The 22,544-nt window shown below is 34.5% G+C and overlaps 1 protein-coding gene across 1 annotated transcript in view; it reads right to left on the bottom strand.

Moving 5' to 3' along the window:
• The window catches only part of COL19A1 (collagen type XIX alpha 1 chain), a 330,132-nt gene that overhangs the window by 259,247 nt on the left and 48,341 nt on the right, over positions 1-22,544 (bottom strand). Inside the window, exons 5-9 of the mRNA XM_033217563.1 lie at positions 14,390-14,513; positions 12,745-13,020; positions 9,570-9,650; positions 5,512-5,637; positions 4,372-4,434 (exon numbers count right to left, since the gene is read on the bottom strand). Coding sequence (XP_033073454.1) covers positions 4,372-4,434; positions 5,512-5,637; positions 9,570-9,650; positions 12,745-13,020; positions 14,390-14,513 — 670 coding nt within the window. The remainder of the gene's footprint in view (positions 1-4,371; positions 4,435-5,511; positions 5,638-9,569; positions 9,651-12,744; positions 13,021-14,389; positions 14,514-22,544) is intronic.

Raw genomic sequence — 22,544 nt, 5'->3', positions numbered from 1 at the left:
AGAAAATTACAGCTATAAAGAATAAATAAACTCTGCTGTTCAATAGCACTATAGGGTGACTATGGTTAACAATAATTTATTGTATATTTTCAAATAACTAAAAGTGAAAAATATGAATGTTCCCAATACAAAGAAGTAATTAACACTTGAGGTGATGGACATGTTAATTATCCCGATTTGATTACTATAGATTGTATAAATGAATTAAAATATCACACTGTACTCCATAAATATGTATAATTGTTATGTCAATTAAAATATTAATAAAAATCTTAACACCTTTAGAAATACTGTAATGTAGTGATATATAATTTGAAAGAGATGTGGAAGTTGTATTCTCAAATCTTTTCTCACTTTATTACATTGGGCCAAAAGTAAAATGCACCAAAAGACTAATATTATATAGTTAATGAGAAAAAGTAAATTATAATTGTGTCTGGATGGCTTCTAATCGACATTATCTAAGTAAAACAATGCAAGGAATATATTTTAAAAACTAGCACATTGGGTTGGGAGCAGTGGCTCACACCTGTAATCCCACACTTTGGGAGGCTGAAGTGGGTGGATCACCTGAGGTCAGGAGTGCAAGACCAGCCTGATCAACATAGTGAAACCCCATCTCTTTTAAAAAATATATAAAAATTAGCCAGGCATTGTGGCGGGTGCCTGTAATCTCAACTACTCAGGAGGCTGAGGCAGGAGAATCGCTTGAACCCGGGAGGCGGATGTTGCAGGGAACAGAGATTGCACCATTGCACTCCAGCCTGGGCGACAGAGCAAGACTCTGTCTCAAAAAACAAAACAAAACAAAAACTAGCACGTTGTATCCAGAAAAGGTCATACAATATTGTAAATAAAAGTTACAGAGTTGAAATAAATATTCAAGTAATTGAGTAATCTTTTGAAGCATGTGATAACTCAACATTTTTACATCTAATACATTGAAAATTCTAAGGGATTATCTCACAAGCGAAGATTTATTTATTCTTCATCTAGCCACAAATGAAATTAAACTCAACCTAAAATAGTTATCTCCACCTCTCCTTCAATATGTGGACAATTATATGGTGGATAAGAAAGCAGCGGAAACATGTATTTGTTGAGTATCTATCATATGCCAGTTTCTAAGTGCTGTATATACATTGTATTGTATGCCTTCTTCACAATCAACCACTGGCTAGGTATTATTAAGGGTAATTTTCAAAGCAAGTAAGAGGTGGAGAGGATTCAATCCTAAGTGGTTCAGGCTCCAGAGTGGTACTCTTTCCAACATACTGTTCTACCTCCTCTAAATATTCTTTCTTGGGCTTACAGATCAAAAAGAAAACCTTGAGAACAACATCTGATTCCCTTAGTAACATTGCACTTCTAATTATTTCACAAAATTTACTCTTAAATATGCCTTAGAGCAAAATGACTTTCGATCTTCAAGTTATGTAGGCATTATTTTGTGCACCTGCTCTAATAATGACAATGACATGCCAGAATTAAAAACGAAAGAAAGCCTTCTTTATTTATTGCACATTGAAGTTGCAGGATCGCATAGTGCAGTAGGAGCAGAAACAAACCCATTCTCCACTCCTTAAACTGAAGCAATGCATCCATGTTTATTTGAAGTACCAGGAAGGCAGAATGCATTCATGGTCATGGTCATCTAATGTCATTTTTACAAGGCAGAGTATATGTTGGTTTAATCAAATGTGGGTGCATGTATCAAAAAGATAAAGGAAATATACAGATTAATTATTTGTTGTGTAGATTATAAATTTCTTTTATTCCAGCTGTTTTTATGTTGCCACTAAAATCTCTTGCCATTAGGAATTATCATGGAATTTAAAACAAATGTTACTATTCTTAAAACATACCACAGATGAGAAGTCATATAATGCATTGTAACTCTAAGGTGTATTTTTGTATATTTTATAGATTTGACATACAATAAATTGGCTAATATTTATCCATTTTTAATAATTTTTCCTAGTTCTTTTCTACTGGTTTTAGCTTCTATAGAAGGAGAGAATGTTCTGTGAACAAACTGTCACAAGATTGTAAACTCGGTGAGAGCAGGCCCTATATTTTATTATTACTGCTAAGGCTCCAATGTCTGGCACATTTTTTATTATAATAGCAGGAACTCAATAAATAGGTGTTGATGGATAAATGAATAAAGAAAAATATTTAAATGTTAAAGTGAGAGATGTCTATTTATAATTAAAGGGAATGGAGGGGGAAAATGCATCCTTAAAGGGTATAGGCTCTAACAAGAGGGACTAAGCACCTAATCTTTAAAAAAGAATTTAAAGTAGATTTAATGATTTTTAAAATAATTATTCAAATAGGACTGTACTTCTGACATCGATTTGTTTTGTTTGTTTGTTTGTTTGTTTTAGTGGGCAGGGTATTTTTCCGAAAAGCAACACAGGAAATTTCTTGCTGTGCCAGCAATCTTAAATATGACAGAATTGATTAAATCAAAGAAGTGAAAAGACAAGTTAAGAAATGTGTATGTGAATGTGTATAAATCACAGCCAACAACAATTAAGCTGCAAGCATTTTTTGTCAAGGCATTTTTGTGTCACTTTATAGTATAGGCAGAACAGATAAATGAGAACACCTTCTGTTGCAGATAAGAAAACTTAAGTATAGAGAGTCTGAGTGGCTTGGCCAAATTCACCGTCTAACCATAGAAGAGTTGGGATTAATTCAGAGATCTTTCCACTTTCTGAGTCCTTTTGTGTTACCTTGGGCACATCATTTTATCTATGTGTGGCTTTCAGCTGTAAAATGAGGATAGAGATATTAGGCTGGTATTTTTAAATGATGTTTTAAGAGTAAAATATTGCAAGTGGAAGTACCTGATCAAAGAACACAGACACATAATACTGAATTGCTTTTAGAATATAGTGGCAGCCTTAAAAATGGATACTGGTTATGAGTAGTCAACAGATCTACTGGGTTCAGATCCCAGTTTGGCCACAAGCTATGTGGCATTGGGCAATAATTTAACCTCCCTAAGCTTCAGTTTTTCCATCTGTGAAATGCTAATACTAATCCCTAGCATGAAGAGTGATTGTAAGGATCAAGTATGATATCATATCTAAAACACTCTTCTTAGTGTCTGGTACGTGTAACCATGAAACAAATATTTGCTATTGGTATAATGATTTGTATGTTTAGTTTGATTGAAGTGGTCTTTAGAATCAGATATTGTTCAATTATTTTGAATTTTCATAAAATGATATTTAAAGTAAAGGTACCCCAAGAATGAGTTTTAAAGAGCATTAATAAATGGCCTGTCCCTTCTCAAAAATCTTTTTCAAACACCTGCTGAGTTGTCAGAAGTTCCCATGCAAGGTACAACGCGAATACATTCCTTCAGGAACAAATGACTTTAGCTTTGTTGAAGCTTTGGGGGATCAGTCATTTCTCAGACTTCTGTCTCCTGTCTTTTTGAAGTGGGGGGGCAGGCAACTAGATTATACAAATAATTTAGAATCATGGACTTCCCAAGTTAAGGCATGAAAGGAATTAAAATCTATTTTACCTTGGAGAGATAACAAAAACAGAATGAACTTCTAACAGTGCACATTCATTTACCTGATTAGCTGACAAAAGATGTACTCAGAAGAGTAGGAAACATTACAGTTAAGTTTTGAGTGGTGGGAGAAGGAAAAGACAAATCTCTAAGCATGGGATATTGCCTAGAATTACACACTTAGAGGTCCAGTCCACTGGCCATTCCTCCATTAAATCCTCCCCAGCTCCCCAGATCGTTTCTCCAGGACACTTGCAACTCTCCTACAGCACCTAACACATACGGCCTTGTAATTTTCCATGATCTCTTTCTAGAAGTAAAATCTCCGAGATCATGGAATATTTCCTATTCTTCTTTATGTGCTCTACAACACTAAGCAACATACTGCATACGCAGAAAGTATTCAAGAAAAGTTGGCTGTTTAAAAAAAGGTAGGGAGCTACAGAAAAATCTCTGGTGGGGATGTATCAGAAGACAAGAGAAGCAAGAGTTCAACAGGGATTTGGGGAAGGGAATGCTAAAGAAGGCTAGGGCACAGCTAGAAAATAGACTTTCCTGCTTCACAGTTTTGCTAGAGCTTATAGGTACAAAGACTTGCAGTTCCAGATCTTTCCAAAGTTCACACCAGCCTACCAATATGAATTCAAAAGTAGGCTAGAATGCTGATAGTCTTTCTTATTTCAGTAATCAGCATTTTAATATAGTATTTGATATATTTGATAGCCTTTTATAAAACATATATTGGTATGGAATATAGAAAAATGAGATGAACATATTTTTAAGTCATTTTTTAACAAAACCCCCGTTTTTCCCATCAGTATTTATCTTTTTCTTACCGGCTCTCCTTTATCCCCTTTCTGCCCAGGTGAACCCAGAGCTCCTGGTAATCCTGCTTCTCCCTGAGCAAAAATGCATATCTGTGTTAGCAACCATTCTGTCACATTGATCTAAAGCCAAATGGTTTATAAATATGAAGCTGGCAATAGCAAGATAACGCTTTGTTCTCCTCTGAGCTGATGCTTAGAGTGAGGAATAGTGAGCCATGTGAACAAGAGAAAAAGGGCATGCCAATGGAATTCCATTCACTATTCCTCACTCTTTCAAACACCGTTTAGCATAATCTCCTCTAGACCTTCCATGAGCTGGAACACAAGCTGTTTCTCTATGGTCCCCCGAACCTTGCCTTTTTCGTGGAGCTTACTATGCAATATAGACCACTAGAAAAAATGGAAGTTTCCCTTAAACTTTCACCCCATCCCCATCCTAGCTCAGCCAGAGCCAGGGCACGCTCTGCTCTAGAAACTGGGGCACGTTCTCCTTTCCTCAGGTATGGGCACTGGAAAAAGCCACCAAGACACCACTCAGCCTTTTAGCACGGGCTTTATGACTGCCATTCACATCCATAAAGGAAGTTCATAAATGTTCATGGTCCAGCCTTCTTGACCAGGGGATCATATTGGTGCAGATGAAACAAATTATTTGAATAATAACAGAGCCCCTCTATATATTCCCCTAATAATTTATGGTGGATGGAGACAGCCGGTTGAAAATTTAGGGATGCTGGAAAAATACAGTCTACACAGAAGAAGAAATACAATGTGGAGTATTTTTGTGTATGTTTTTGAAGAGCAGGCACCGTATTTTCTTCAACTGTGAATTCCCAGAACTTCAGCCTATTCCCGGCACATGCTAAGCACTCAGCACTTGCCTGTTGTACAGGTAGTTCCTCCCTTCACCTTTCTATTCATTCTAGTTCACGCCCTGGAAGGAAGTTCAGATGGGCTCGAAACTATCCAGGTAACAATCCAGGAAATCCTATCTTCAATGCCTTTTTCTTAACCCACCCCAGCGACTGAGGTATCTACTTCAACAAACACTGAAGGGCAAGACATATTCTGTGAAGGGAGGCCACATTCAAGGAGCTGGGCTCATAGTCTGGAGTGGCTTTCAGTGTGCACAGATTAAAACTAGCATACCTTGTTTGGAATGCACTGGCACTGGTCTTTCAGTTCCTGCTTTGCTGGCAGATATGAAGACATTTTACTGGCATGAGCAGTTACCGATGATGATGCAATATTTCCAAAGCCATCCTGCTCTGGGCACTAAAATCCAAAAAGAGGCTTTAGGAAATGGGGTCAATTCCAAACATTCTGATGTTCCAAGCACTGGCTCCCACTAAACTAGGGGTTGCTGAGGTTGCCTGCAAGAACCGCTTTCTTACTAACCAAAAGTTGACACCAGTGTAAGAATGTTTATGACACTTTTGCACTTTCTGCCTGAGCCCATGTGTTTTCTTATATTGACAACACACAAGAAAAATATTTAAAATAATGGTCTTGGTAAGGAATTGCAAAGTTACATTAGGTAACTTTTTGATAAGTATAGAAATTTCATACATTTATAATAATTATATTGTAGCAATAAAATAATTTGTACAAACAATATGAATTGAATTTCATGAAACGATATGAAGTGTTTAATGTGAATACATCTTTTGGGAACAAAAACTAAAGTTGAAGCATGTAATTTGAACTTATAAAATATGGTTTCCTTCAACAAGATGACTTTTAAAACATATAGAGTAGAAAATAAATTATTTTTACACCCTTAGACAATATTTATTAAATCAAAGTATACTTTAGTCTACTGTTCTTTAAAGATATTAAAAAGGTCTCCACTGCAACAGACAAGTAGTGCATTTTATACTTATCCAGTGGGTTCAGAGCATGCTGGACAACATGAAGTGCAATTTGGTTACAAAGCAATGAACTTTTTTTTTTTTTTCAAAAAGCTAATCCAAATGGAGAATCTGAAGAGGATAAACACATTGTTTTTTCTCAGCATCATGTGCCAGACTCCTCACCATAGTTTTCCACTCTGAATTTGCAATTTCACGAAGAGAAAGCACTAGGAGAGAGTTAATACATTACTTTGTATACCACAAATTGTAAATGCATAGTAAAGTATTTTCAGGATACAAAACTAAAATATTGTCTGTGGTTATCTACTGTGGTTGAAATCATGATTGATATCTATTTTCTTTTATGGATTTGGCTATATTTTCTAGTAAACATAGATAACTTTTTTAACAAAAATTCATTTTGATGATCTGTGCAGCAAACCATCATGGCACACGTTTAACTAACAAAACTGCATATCCTGCAAATGTACCCCTGAATTTAAAATAAGAAATTGGAAATAAGAAATTTTAAAAAAAACTTGGTAGTAGTTGAATTCTTTGATACTTACAATAAAAACTGTAACAAAACCAGCACCCAGAAATACTGCAACTATTTACTGTATCCACCACTAGTTCTTTCAAATCTACTCTCTCCAGATTTAACGATTAGTTATTTATCATAACAAGTTTCCAAATTTGAAAGTCTAAAAACTATTTTATTTTATATTTGAATGGAACAAGGTTATTACCAAAACAGTTCATTCATCTAATTTGATTTGATATGATTTTTCAGCCAGTTCTTACTTCATGGCTTCCCAGTCAGATAACCAAGACCCACTTATGAATTCACAATTTTGCTCTGGATAACCGAGTCACTATATTAAACTGAGGATTTAAATAACTTTAAAAGTATGTCTCAGGCTTCACAATAAACCTGTCCACACTCCACAAAAAGTGCCTAGAGGCAACACCAAACATACAAGTAAAGACTCTTCTCCTCGTAAAACCTTTGATTTGACACATATTCAGTTTTAGCCCTTAAAACTTTAACCACATTTCTCATTTATTTTCAACAAATGTTACTGATTTCATCCTTCTCTTAATAATTGTTCTTCATTCTTTTTACATTTAGAGTCATGAAACTTAACTGCTTTAGAAACCGAAAATCTAATAGATACAAAGAAGCATGTTTATAGGTGATCTTTTAAAAATGTTGCCTTTGAAATGTTTTATAAAATATTGACAACCAGGAAACATGTGTGAGTTGAAATTTCAGGACAAAATTAGATATTTAAGCAACTACATTAAAAATTTCTGAGTTCAAAACATTTGGCAACAAGAAAGAAAATAAATACAGTTGGTATCAGAAGTAGAGTACATGCATTTAAATGGCTTTTACATAATTATTTATCTTTCCAACTGTACATTCATATTCATAAAAGGTAGTATGTTTCTATTTTTTGTTAGTCATTAAATGAATGGTGATATCCCCTCCAAATAATTGTCAGCAAAAAATAGTCTTTTCTTATTTTTTCCATAGTTAGAGATAAATTCCTACCTTATTTTCTATTCTTTAAAACTAACTCCCAAATAATCTTTTCAAAATATGATTTAAAAATCTTTTGTTCATAATGTGTGAGATCATGTCACTGCTTTGAATTACCAACCATTCCACCCAATTCATCACCCATACTTCTTAAACAATTTCCTCATAAATCAGGTGGAAAGTTTCTATTATATTAATACAATGATAAAGGGCAGCCATTACTGGTCAATTATACAGTATTTAGATATATCAAAATATCATTATATTACTTTTCAGAGAAAGTTATTATTTTAAAAACTCTTACATCAAAAAAGCATAACTAAAAACAAAATTTTTGGAGAATTAACATCTTTAAGATTTAAATGTGTAGCTCCAGGAAGTCTAGGTATTTCAAGTCTGTAGATTGGCATTCTAAATTATCTTTTCAGATATTTATAGAAAGATATTTGGCTGGCTTGCATTTTACTTGGAATGAGATACATGAACTGGATTGGAGATATGCTTTATAAAGCCAAGTTACAAAAGTAAAACATATAATATTTGAAAGACTTAGTTACGCTTTAAGTCACTTGGTTACATTCTTATTTCACTAACCAAAGTGAGCTACAAAAGTTAAAAATATTTTTGAATCATAAATTATTGAAAAAATTTTCATATAATTTTCTATGGCAAGTATAGAACTACGAAATCTAAGATCCAAACAAAAGGCATTTTTATCTTTTATTTTCACTTTTCATATGTTCTTTCTGTACTTTTTTTAGAACTAGCCATCTTTGAATATCTTTCTGTCCCATTTATCTTTTTTAGTAGTTGATAAGTCAATAAATCAAACAATGATTGTCTACTTTCTCCAAATGAAGCATTAGGAATAAAAAAGTGTATCAAGGTGAAACTTCCCTTACTGAGCCTGAATTGTACTTAAATCAATTTAAAAACAAACATAATTATACCTAGTAATATAAGAGCACACATGGCTATCTTATACTGAGAGATATAGAAAGTATTGAATTTAGTGTTTTTCTTGTAATGAAAGATTGGTATAAGAAAGTAACAGTTGTACGGTTAGGTTAGGAATATTTAGAATGAGAAGCTGAGGAACTGCATTTATATTTTATTTCCAACAGGAGTCACTTAAGAGAAAGACATAAAGAGAGGGCAGGGAATGTGCCTTAATCATGTTTGTTAGCCCTGTTCCTTAGCACCGTGTTTAGAAGATCAGTGTTTCTGAATAAAGTGTTTGCTGGAAGAGAGTAAATGAATATACAAAGCAGTGACTCAGCCTTTTCTGATTTTGCTGCAAGGTAAAGGGGAAGGACATGGGGAAGGCAGTTGATCCAACAATGACTGATATCCCAGACGTGAGGTAAAGGTGCACTTTGGCAGTAACAGGAAAATGGAAGATGATGATGAAAAGTCTATGTCAAAGGAAACCTAGCCAGGATGGGTGACAGGATAGAAAAGGAAAATGAGTGAGAACCAAGTATGATCACAGATTTAAAACTTCTGTAACTGGAAATGGTGCAGATGTCAGAACGTAGTTTAGGAAGAAAGGCATACATTCTTTTTAAGTTATAATGAGTTCAAAGTGAGGATATATTATCCTCAAAATTAAGGATGAAGTGCTGGGATTAAAACTGTTGAAAGTAACCATGAGAAAGCACCATGAAGGCTTTCTTACTTGGAATAAATTACTCACCTGGTTTCAGCAGAATACACTCAGTGCTACCCTACATTTGGACTCTACAAACTATGCCACTAAAAGATAATTAGCGTTCTTCATTCTTCATATGCAAAGAAAATTAACTTACTTTAGTATCTGATATTTCACAACATGTTTCTTGAGCTATGAGGTTTGCACTGCAGTAGATTTTAAGTTGGTGAAGTTCAATCTATTAAAAAATTAATAATAAGAAACATCTTTAGTTTTTTGAGAATCACATTCAGGCAGTTAAGAACTACAGTAATTTAATCGGAAATAAAAAGGAAGCTAATATAAATAAATTACTGGTAGATATTTTAATGTTTTTATTAAATGTAGGATTCATTGTTTTATGGACTACTTGAGAGACATAGAGCTGGATATAGAGATGGATCTATAGATAAAGGAAATCAGGTAATGAAAGCAATTGCAAACCTTGGCTAGCTGTTTCAAACAATAACATAGAAGAACTTATTTTTTAAAAGCTATTGTTTTACACTACAATAAATAATGCTCACAAAATGAGGCCATTTCAAAATAAAAAAATTGGAGAAAAGGTAAAATCAAAGATATGAACACATGATGAGAAGGGCTTTATTTGTACTTCCAGACTCCTATTTGAGGCACTGAAATAGGTGTTCACTTACCAACAAGGAAAAAAATTTATCTATATTTCATGAATTCTGCCTGAAACCTATTGATTTTTATATTATATTGGTATAATCTGAGCAAGGCTAACAACCTTTTTACAAAAATAATTGATTCCATCTATTTGCTTAGCAGATTTCTCTTTTTTTTGGCATTTGGACATGAAATTAAATGTAGTTCAAGGAAAGTATAATCATGCCTTTAAATGCAAGATCAAATCACCGCCTTAGAAAAAGTAAATAGTACTGATTATTGATAAAATATCAATATAATAAATTCTTAAATAGGTTGTTTGAATTCTTTAAGCACTGAAATGTTGTATTAAATAATGTATTACTTTGAGGTCAATAAGTACTTTATATAGAAAGACCCAACTCTAATCTTATAATAATTAACCTATAATAATAGAAAGCAGGCATTTGTGATTAGTGGTGAATCTCTACTCCAACTTTAAAAGCAAAAAGGGGGGGAAAAAACTATAACTTTTACTTTACACCTCAGATGAACAAAATCAATTCAGTTCATAGAATGCATTAAGAACTCCAGACATCTTATAGATTCATGAGCAGCCTAAGATTTGCAGACAATGCAAACTCATGAGACTAAATGAAATGTAATCATTTATGTTCTATAACTTTTTGCAAGGTTATTAAGGTTAACTTTTATTTATAAAATTTAAATACACTGTCTTACATAGTATAATGAAATGCCGGCAGTAACATATGAATTATGTAGAATGAAGAATGAGAACTCCAATTAATTAGTATTGTTCTTAACTAAAACTTATTTATTACCATTGTTATCAAAATAGTCAATAAATATTGAAATCCTATTATGTACCATCCATTGTACCAGGTCCTGCATATGAATTGTTTTACTTAACTAAAGATAGATGATCAGTTTTCAAAGGATTACAACCTAATTGAGTTCCATGACATTGAAACCATAGTCAGAATAGTTTATGCTTTGTTTATTCATTCATTACTTCAGAATGCTTCACTGATATAGTGCTTTAGAAGGAGAATGCTTAAGGTTAAATCTGTACTGATGCTTGTCAAAATGCTGAGTTGATTTGAAAAAAAAATCTTCATATCAGTTTTGTCACTTTCTCACAAAAACACACAGGTGGGATATGTGAAATAAACTCAATCATGAGAATTTTTTTTCAATAACACACAGCCCAAATAAACACATTTTCACACCATAACAGATCTTATGAATCACAGAGCTTGTACAGAGATGATGAAAAATTAATCCACTCAAAGTTTCAGTAGAACCAGGAATCTTTTATAAAACTTGTATTTTGTTTGTTTAACTCAAACAGTGACTGTCTCCAAAAATAACTGCATCATTGTGACATGCCTTCAGATGTATCCTCAAATGAACCAAGAATCCACATTAAATTATGAAACCACTGTAATACCATAGTTTTCACCTATATCCTTTTTATAAGGATTCACCTGATATTCTTTAGCCTCAAATTGTGGGATCAATTCTTTTTTTTTTTTTTTTTTTTGAGACGGAGTCTTGCTCTGTCGCTCAGGCCGGAGTGCAGTGGTGCAATCTCGGCTCACTGCAACCTCCCCCTCCTGGATTCAAGCGGTTATCCTGCCTCAGCCTCCCAAGTAGCTGGACTACAGGCTCCTGCCATCACACTCTGCTAATTTTTTGTATTTTAGTAGAGACGGGGTTTCACCATGTTAGCCAGGTTGGTCTCAATCTCCTGACCTCGTCATTCACCCACCACAGCCTCCCAAAGTGCTGGGATTACTGGCTTGAGCCACCGCGCCCAGCCCAGGATCAATTCTATCCTTGGGTGAGAAGTTAATGAGACACAGGACATAGAACACTCCATCTTCTTAGGCTGAGGTCCAAGACTGGATCCCATTCTTGCAAAAACTCTAAGAAATAAACTATAAACTGTTTATACATAATGGACTAAGAAAACGTGCAGCCATCATATTTAAATATATCTAACTTTTTAAGATTATAGACCTTGTTCTCTAGGGAAATCAATAATAAATCTATATCATGTTAGCTTCAAATGTAATATTTAAAGGAACTTTCTATCCAAAAGGGTTTTACTAGGCAATTTTTCTCTTTCAAATGACCTACTAATATATTTAGTGAGTTTTTCCATACAATAGAACCCTGAAAAACCATTATAAGCTTATAAAAAATAGTCTGCAATACAAAGTAATTGCTATTTTAAGGATGAATAGGCTATTGTTCTTGAATGAAAATAGCAGGTAATCTGAAACGATTTGATTTAAACTTCGGCTTTTTCCAGTCCTTTCTATTTAAAACATATGAGCTAAGACCAATATTATATTTTGTATCATATTTTCAATTTTTACTTTTAATAATCTAATTTTTTAGGCATGACCTAATTATTTTAAATTTCCAGGCTGGAGAAAATGGGTATAAAATGGAGTGAAAATAATATATGTGAAAATATAGTTGGAAATAACATAGCTGTTCTTCACACATCTGATGGCAAATTAATTAAATTAATAAAATTGATAAGAAGGGTATTTATTACACAGTAATAAAAGGAGGATGTTTTTAATAAGTTTTTTTTTTTTTTTTTTACTTAGAAATGTTAGTTCTCTTTCACAACCGACATCACAACTTACATCCACAGGTTTGCCATCTGCAACTCGCGTAGCAATAACTGTCCGTCCATGGAAATCCACAATGTCCTTTTCATCAGTCTGTCTCCTTGCAATTAAATTACAATCCATATAGAGTGAAATGACCTGGGATTGTATACTAATGCCAAGTTTGTGCCACTGACGATCAAACAAAGGACGGAGTTCTCGATTTCTAAAAATGTAGTTCAACACATCTCCCTCTGTGGCTTGAAACATAAATTCCACCACCTTCTTTCCACCATCAACTACTATAGAAATCTGCAAAAATGTAAAGTATATTTAAATGTTTTAAAAATCAATGTTCAAAATTTTTAACGCACACAAAGAAAAGCTCAAGATGCATATTAGTATAACTGAGGCACTTAGTAAAATATTTTAGATGACACTTGTGTCCACCTGGTTTGTTAAAATAAAAGAACAGCAAATACCGCTACAAAATGGTTTACAAATGGGGCGTTCTGGTGAATGTAATATGCTCCTTCCTAAGAGAACATCTAAGAGTGTGTGTGTGTGTGTTTATATAAACCATTTATAAGTTTATATATACATAATTTATGTATATTATAGATAAAATTTTATAAGTATATATAAATTATTGCTCTGTATTAGTAACACAGGAATTTAAGGTTACCAATTTAAGAAGACTAAGAACATGATCATTTCCCTAAGTAGGGAAACTAAGATCAATTCTTTCACTATTGACACTTTGCAAGGTACAGAGAAAACACATTTTATAGAGGACATACTCTTGGTTGATCTACTCATCATAAAATTGTAGCTGTATTAACAGATTAAAAGATCAGTGAAGATTTAAAACATTTCAATGGATATGTATAGAAGTAAAAACTAATGTATGGTGCCAGTAAGTAATTTTGAGGTTCCTCTCCCCTCCCTGGAGTGCCAGCATTCCCTCTTTTCAGCCCAAATGCCATCTCTTCTACATGCTCTCCTAGATTCCTGCTCTCTCCATTCCCAGTTCTGGTGAGCTGTCCTTTCTGTGCTCCCATTGACCACACCCAATACCAAGCTTAACTCTACCACTGCACTTGTTCCACTGTATTATAATTATGCTATATTATTTTGTTCTCCTAGATGTCATCTCCTTACTCCTTATGCTCCCTGATAATACAAATTCTGTTCTTCAGATCTCTTTTCTTGTCACTACCTAGCATATAGCATGTGTTCCATAAAATTTTTATTGATGGGATAAATATTTAAATCTCAACTCTTTATTCTCCAAGAGTTGTCCAATGAAACAATGAACTGCTTTAAAAATAATACATAACATTAGAGATGACAGAGGGTAAAGAATGTGTTAGTTAGAAGGAATTAGTTAATGAAGCAGTTGTAAAGAGAAGGCAGTTTTACATCTTTAAACAAAATACGGACCTAGAAGTAAAATAAAAACAAAAACTAACACTCTGTTATCCACTATACTCTCATATTACAGATCTCAGCAAGACCATCCTAACTACGAGAATACTTGCATTTTCTTGTTGATGATCCCTCTAAAGGGAGAACATTTGGACACTAGATCTACTCGCAAATTTGTGCACACAGTTCAAAGAATTCACCTGGCTTAATCACACAAGGAAAACTAATAAGCACAACTCTAATGATACTTTACCTGTGGAATATTCTGCTGGTTTAAAACCTGCCACAGAAACCACCGTTCCTTTTTGGCGTTTCTTCTTACTCGAAACATGGCAGCTACTGAGTACTCCTCAGGAAGGCCTTTGGGAAATACCTTACTGTGGGAGGAAAACAAAGAACTTTTGTGAGGAAACTAAAGATTGCAAGAAAAGAAAATCTAGGTATAAAGTTCTATGTAACACAATATCTCAGTCATATTTTTCTCAGTAAATGTGTAACTTAAGCACTTTTCTCTTTCCTTTTAAAAAAATCTGGTACAGTGTTGTTAAAGCTTGGAGTATATAAAAATGAGTGAAGAGATTGCAGTATTAAGTTGTGACATTCCTTATTCAACAAGATATTCAACAGAAGAAAATCTCAGAATTCACTGCAGTCTGACAAACAGTAGACATTTATCAAGGAAATAAAATGGTATGACTTGACTTTGTTAGTAGAGAGAAGTACAGAGAATTTTAAAGAACACTAGTAATAAGTAAATGAATATTTTCCAAAGAAGTTTTATCATATTAAATTCTTGGAAATTGGTTCCTAATACTGATTTCCTAGTCCTAACTGAAGACCATGCTAAATATAACGTGGATATTTTAGCTTCATTTTTCACTTTGCTTCTATATAGCTGTTAGCTTTTTCTTGCTTTGTGCTATTGTCATACAAATAAATCACATCTTTATATTTTATATTTCCATCAATGAAGATTTCTAATATTGCTTTATATATGTATGTATTCATACAACTGTATTTTAAATCTGATAAGAAAAGAGACACAAACAAAGCACATTTATTCTGGCTTTTATATTTAATCTATGTAATTATTTCCAGTGCTTTTTATTTCATTGTTTGAATTTGAGCTACTGTCTAGTTTCCTTTCATTCAGCCTAAAGGAATTTCCTTCCTATTTCTTGTAGGGCAGATGTGCTAGTCTCAAATTCTGGGTTTTTTTTAATCCTTAATTTCACTTTCAGTCTTGAAGGATAGTTTTGCTGGATATAGAATTCTTGATTTACAGTCTTTTTCCTTCAGAATGTTGACTATGTCATCCCACTGCCTTCTGGTCTCCATGGTTTCTGATGAGAAGTCAGCTTACTCATATTGAGAACTTCTTGTACATAGTCAACTACTTCTCTCTTGCTGCTGTAAAAATTCTCTCTTTGACTTTTGGCAGTTTGGTTATCATATGACTTAAGTGTGGATCTCTTTGAGTTCGTCCTTCTTAGAGTCTGTTGAGCTTCCTGAATATATAAATTAATAATTTTTACCAAATTTGAGGAATTTGCATTTCTTATTTCTTCAAATAGTCTTTTTTTACTCTCTCAACTCCTAGAATTCCTATTATGCATGCTTGCTGGTATCACACAGTCTTGAGACACTGTTCATTCTTCTTCATTCTTTTTCCCCCTGTTCTGAAGACTAATTGAACTATATTCAAGTTCCTGGATTCTTCTCCCACCTCAGATCAGTTCTTGAGTCACTCCTATAAATTTTTCATTTCTGTTTTATACTTTTCTACTCAAAAATTTGATTTGCTGCTTCTTAATAATTTCTATTTATTGATATTCTCTATTTGGTGAGACATCATTCTCATACTTTAGTTCATTACAGTTTCCTTTAGTTATTTAAATATATTTAAAATAGCAGAAAAAGTTATTGTTAAGTAAGTTCAATGTCTAGGTTTCCTCAGAAACAGTTTCTATTGGCCACTCTTTTATCCGTGTATGGTTTTGCATACATTATTTTTTGCTTAGCTTATAATTGTTAATTGAAAAGTAGACATTTAAAATAATATAACATGGCAACATTGGAAATGAGACTCTACCTGTCAATGGTTTGCTGTTGGTGCTGTTTGTTGTCATGCTTTTTATTTGCTTAGTCACTTTCCTGGACAAATTCTGTAAAGTGTGTCTTCTTCGTCATGTGTGAATCCTGCAGTCTCTGCTCATTTAGCTTAGTAGTCAACTAATGATTGAATAGTTAAACACCTTTGACCTAAAAGCATCCCAGCCTTTGCCAAAGGCCTGTGTGTGTGTGTGATGGAAAATACCCTAAATGTTCAGGCTGGCAGTTTATAAATCACCTTAGCCTTCGTGTTCTGCTTGTTCAAAGCTTTGAGTTTGGCCAGAGATAAGTTTAAGGCCTTTTCAGGCCTTTCCTGAGTTTTCACACAGCCCTGTAACATAGAAACATGTGTCTGGAGTCCTACAAATATGTTGGAGCTTTCTAGGGCCCTCTAGGGATGTCTTCTTCCCCCATTTTTTCTTTAAAAATTGTTTTGATCTGCTTCTTGTTTATTCCAATTATAACTGCTGCCTCAGGCAGTTGCAATATTAAACAATTGCCACTGATTATTTTCAATTAATGTCCAGAGGAAAAAGCGATTCTTACAAGCTCTGATCAGGTCAAATAAAGACCAACCAAGAATTGGGGTTTTTAGGGAACTACCAGGCAGGAAAAATAATGGCAATTCCCTGAAAATGGAGCTTTTAATGAACTTCACACTCTTTCTTCCCTTTCCAGCAGCTGCTAGGCAGCTAGTTTTCACTGTGATTCTGAAGCTACTGGTTTTCAAGTCTACCCTGTGTTGGGGAGACAGGGATATGAATAGGACAAATGAATGGGACAAATTAAAATGCCATAAAGCCTGCTAGTCTTACTGAGATTCAATGTTTTTTTTTAAATAATCACTCATTAGATTGTGAAAGCTCCTTAAAAAGTTCAGAATATATTGATTTTGACAAATTTTGCCTATGTTCTTATTGCTTTTTTTGAGGAGTAGATTTTCTGAAATCCTTCAGAAATAACAAATTGTTATTTTTAGCCACTAAGTTTTGTAGTGGTTTCTTACAAAGCAAAAGATAATAAAAACATTTTTTCTCTTCATTTTCTACTTAGGATGATAGTCATGCAGTCACCAGTCCATCTGTTATTAAGACTGAAAGCTCTTTGAAAGCAAGGACAGCATTTAACATATCTTTGTATCACTCACAAAGCCTAAATGCAGTCCCAACAGGGCACTCTATTTGTTGAATGAGTGAGTGATCCAGCAAATGAGAGACAGAGACATACTTAATTTTGATATGACACTTTGCTGTTTAATAAACAAATACTAAACTGAGGTCGGGTGTGGTGGCTCACACCAGTAATCCCAGCACTTTGGGAGGTTGAGGCGGGCAGATTACTTGAGGTCGGGAGTTAGAGACCTGCCTGGCAAACATAGTGAAACCCCGTTTCTACCAAAAATACAAAAATTAGTCAGGCAGAGTGGCACGTGCCTGTAATCCCAGTTACTCAGTTGGCTGAGGCAGGAGAATTGCTTGAACCCAGGAGGTGAAGGTTGCAGTGAGCCGAGATTGCACCACTGCACTCCAGCCTAGGTGACAGAGTAAGACTCCATCTCAAAAAAAAAAAAAAAAAACTAAATAGAATTACTGTTCAATAATTTATAATCTAGTTCAAAAGCTGAAAATATTTTTGCATCTCATGAGTAGTTTCTGCTGTGACAAAAAAATAAGAGTATTATCAGTATTAATATATAACAATTTTATTTTAAATTATACATTGAAATAAATTTAGTTATATTTAAGGAATAATTGATTTTTAATCTAAGTTTATAATAAATGAAAATCCTTATAATTACTATATTTCCCTTTCAGAAATTGATATTGTGCTTTCAAGACCAAATATGATTTTGCTTGCCAAGATTATGCTATTTGAAGAAAAACTTCTGCATTTTAAAAATAAAACGTTATAAAAAAACTACTCTTACAAACCATGTTTGTTGTTTATACCACACAAGCACAAACACTTAACATGACACAGAATAGTTTCTCTGGGTCTTGCCAAAATTTCTGTTATAAAAGAGGCCATATTGGGTTACCAGAGAGATATAATGACAGCTTGCTATGTCTAAGATATCCATGCTTGAATATTTCGAATTGAGTGTAATTTCCTATAAGAAATCCTATCCATTGCTTATTCAGTGATACTCCCATTAAGAAAAATATCGTTGATCCTTACTTGCTAAGTTCATTCATACATATATATATTGGACTAGAAATTCTCAATGGGATATTTCCTGCCTTCCTTCCATTTTATACATATTGTATGTAGTTCAATGTCATAAATGAAAATTTTATCCACATAAATTAATACTAACCTACATTTGAAGAGCCCAGACTCAGTGAAATTTAAGTGTAATTTATACTTTATTTTAAATTGTCTTCTTTCTACACATTAATTAAGTTCATCTAAATATTCATGGGCCAATGAGGGCACAAGTACATCAGATTAACAAAATGTTCAATATAAAATCAATATTTTAAATATATGGCTAACTAAACATCACATAGTCAAACTAAAGTTGGTCGAAGTGCTCCAAGCATGTCAAGGGAAAATTGCTGCTTGGGAGTCCACTTCACACTGGCCTCTGAGGGTGGGAGCCAGCTCTAGATGTAATCTGGAGTATCTCTGAAGCCTTATAATTCATATATCTTGGATTCCCTTGAACTTATAATTCACTTCAATGTTGTAGAAATCTAAAATATAGCTTGCATCTGCTCTCTGATATTCTCTATGTACAGCAGCTCTCTGTTTAAACATAAAATGGAAGAAAACCATACGAAATGTTGGGGAAGTAACCAGGGGATCAGAAATAGGGCTCCTTAAAAATGACTAATTATAGTACAAGCAGTGTCCAGGTCTCAGAACCACTGCTAGTGAGGCTTTGACCCCAAAAGACATTTATTTCATAAAAATCTTAACATTAAAATGTTTCTTTCTTGGTGTTAAGATTAAGGAAGATTTTTATTTTTTTCTTTACATTTTCTCTATTTTCTCAGTTTTTGCAAGGAGCATGAATTGTGCTGATGATCAGGTTTTTAAAAATTATAACTATTCCCATCTTGGGAAAAATAACCCTAGCCTCTAATGTGACCAATAAATTATTCCTATGTTCTTCAAGGACAGAGATGAGGGAGAATTGACACCTACTGTACTCCCTCACACACCTAAAAAGGCCATATGCCTCAATATGTTGGTGGTGAGGCAAATTATTTAAAAACTGATAATGGTACTAACAAATATTATTTTTTCTATTTTGGTAGGTAAAAATTAAATTATAAAAGTCTAGAACTCCCAACCTATAGCCTTTATAATAAGTAAATCACTGAAGCCTTAAGAGAAAAAGCAAAACAAAAAACCTTCAAATAAAAACATACCTATGACAATATTTCGTCCACTTACTTAAAACGGAATATCTAATTACAAAGTTACTAGTAGTAATATACATGGAGTTGGATAAAAAATCACATTTTATTAACCCTGAAGCAATTCCAATGTATAGGACTTTAAGAATGAATTATATTTGTCCACATTCCATGTTAACTTCATTCTCTAGATTTTCTTTCCTACTTGATTAATGAAAAATTATTTCTGGTCAAAATTCACTTAAAACCATTAGGAAATACAGATAGAATAAAACCTAAAAGATTTCTGTATTACAGAAAAGATCTTGGCATGAGATAGAGGAAGCATTTGATCACTCTACATTTGTATAATTGTTATTAAATAGACTGTACATTCAACATTCCTCCTAACTATGAAGTGCTTTCACTAACAAGCCAAAACACCTAATTGTCTACTTTTAGAGCTTTCTTCCTGTCTGGAAAATCCTTGTGTTTATAAAACACAAGCTCTGTTAATATTGAGATAGTCCCAAAAAGTCAGTCACACATTACTAACAAACTGTCTAATAATTAATTCTCACCTTGGACAGCACAGAGCAGAGATCTGTGGGGACTGCTGTGAAGCAAAGAAGTTTTAAGAGGGAAGGCACAGAGAGAAAAGAACAAATCCAGAGCAGGAAGCTCTCCTGAGTTACACAGACAAAGATGAGATGCTGAGTCTTGGGCAGCAAATGTGTCACCTTAAGGCAGTGGGAGTTTGGGAGGAAAGTTCCAAAAACGAGGGGATGTGAGATGCAACCAAGATAAACCTTGTCTATTTCTCTCTCTTGTGCTCTGGACTCACATACCTACGTCCCTAGTGGGCACTCCACGTGGAGAGGAAAGGCATGTAATTAAATAACTGAAATTGAACGTTTTGTATTGCTGCCTCAGCACATCCCTCCACAAGGATTCCACATCTCAATAAAAGACATGGCTGTTCACTCAGGTGCTCTACCCAAATCCCTGCAAGTCATTCTTTATTCACGCCTTTCCTTTATTATCCCCCATCCTGTCTAACCTGTCAGCAAGTCTTACTGGTTTTTGTGTTTTGTTTTATGGGTTTATTTTTTTGAGGCAGGGTCTCACTCTGTCACCCAGGCAGGAGTACAGAGGCATGGTCATGGTTCATTGCAGCCTCAACCTCCCAGGCTCAAGTGATCCTCCCACCTCAGCCTCCTGAGTAGCTGGGACTACAGGCACGTGCAGTCATGCCAGGCTAATTTTTTGTATTTTTTTGTAGAGATGGAATTTCGCCATGCTTCCTAGGCTGGTCTCAAACTCCTGGCCTCAAGTGATACGTCTGCGTTGGCCTCCCCAAGTTCTGGGATTACAGGCATGAGCCACCACCCCAAGCCCTTACTGTTTTTATCATCAAAACAGATCTTGACTCTGGCTACTTCTCTCCATCTCCACTATCACCACACTAGTCCAAGTGGCCACCATCTCTCCCCAGGACTCCTGTTATAGTGTCCTGATTGTCCTCCTTCTTTCCCTTTCCTTACAGTCTGGCCTGCACATAGCAGCTAGAATGAGCTTTTAAAATCAGACCAGGTCCTTCCCTTACTTATAACCTTCTGAAAGTGTTGCATGGTTCCTAGAATAAGATTCATTTCTCTGACCATGACTCATAAGGTATGATGTGATCTGACTCCTGCCTTCCTCTGACACATCATCTCCCATTCCAGTCTCTGTGTGGCACCCAGGCTCCAGGCACAATGACTTGAGTTTTGTTCCTTGAACACACTGGGCTCCTTGAGACCTTGGGCCTTTGTACTTCCTGTTTCCTCTCCTGGGACAGTCTTTCCCAGAGGTCTTCATTTACATCAAGATTACTCAACCCGCCACCCACTGGCCACATGCAGCTCAGGATGGCTTTGAATGCAGCCCAAACACAAATTTGTAAACTCTTTTAAAACATTATGAGATTTTTTTTGTGTGATTTGTTTTAAGCTCATCAGCTATCATTACTGTTAGTATATTTTATGTGTGGTCCAAGACAATTCTTCTTCGTCCAATGTGGCTCAGGGAAGCCAAAAAATTGGACACCCTTGATTTAGATGACTTTTCCTTATTGTTCAGGCAGCTCAAATATCACTTCCCTTGAACGGGCTAAGGTTGTCCTCACCCTAGTCACTATCTAACACATTACCTTGTTCTATTTTCTTCATAGGCTTGTGCCTACCTGACTTTTTAAGAATTATTGGTTTATGTATTTATTGCCCGTTTTGTGGAATATGATTTCCACAAAAACAGGGTCCTGCAAGACTTGTGGCTGTAAATCAAGCATCTAGACTAGTACCTTGCATATAAGAAGCATTCATAAAAATTTGTTCCATTCATGAAAATCCACAATGATGCCTATAACCAGTCCTAGTAGGTGCTCAACACTTGTATTCAGCATAAAATCTATGTTACCTTGCATAAGGCCTTAACATGGAGGCCTTATGAGACTGCACTATATTGCATTCATCAGGCAAACAACAGATGGAAAAGTCAAATCCTACGTGATTCTAAAGCAGGTTAATCAAAAACTTTGATAGAAAAAGAAGTCTGTTAACAAACACATCAGTTTCTTAATTTCAAAAAGAAGTTTAAAATCTCTACAGGCTGAAGCAAAATATAATAGCTGCTCCAAGATTTCACCAAAAGTGTCTTCATAGAAGTCTTCCAGTCCTTGGAAATGTGTTAGTCATAAGAAACCACACATCATGGTTTCCTGTAGTTCTATACTCCTAAAGCTGAAAGGGACTTTGGTAGAAATTTAGATCAATCATCTCACTTCATAAATGAGGAATTAAAGCTACAGACATTAAATAACTACCTCACCTTTACTCTGCCAGAGGTCAGGTTGAAACTTGAACTCATGACTTTTAATTCCAAGGTTAGTTTCTTCCAATGTATCAGGTTGCT

Source organism: Trachypithecus francoisi, unplaced genomic scaffold (assembly GCF_009764315.1).
Source record: "Trachypithecus francoisi isolate TF-2019V2 unplaced genomic scaffold, Tfra_2.0 Lachesis_group10, whole genome shotgun sequence".
In the NCBI taxonomy this organism is placed as follows: Eukaryota; Metazoa; Chordata; class Mammalia; order Primates; family Cercopithecidae; genus Trachypithecus; species Trachypithecus francoisi.
This window is presented reverse-complemented; position numbering and strand designations above follow the sequence as displayed.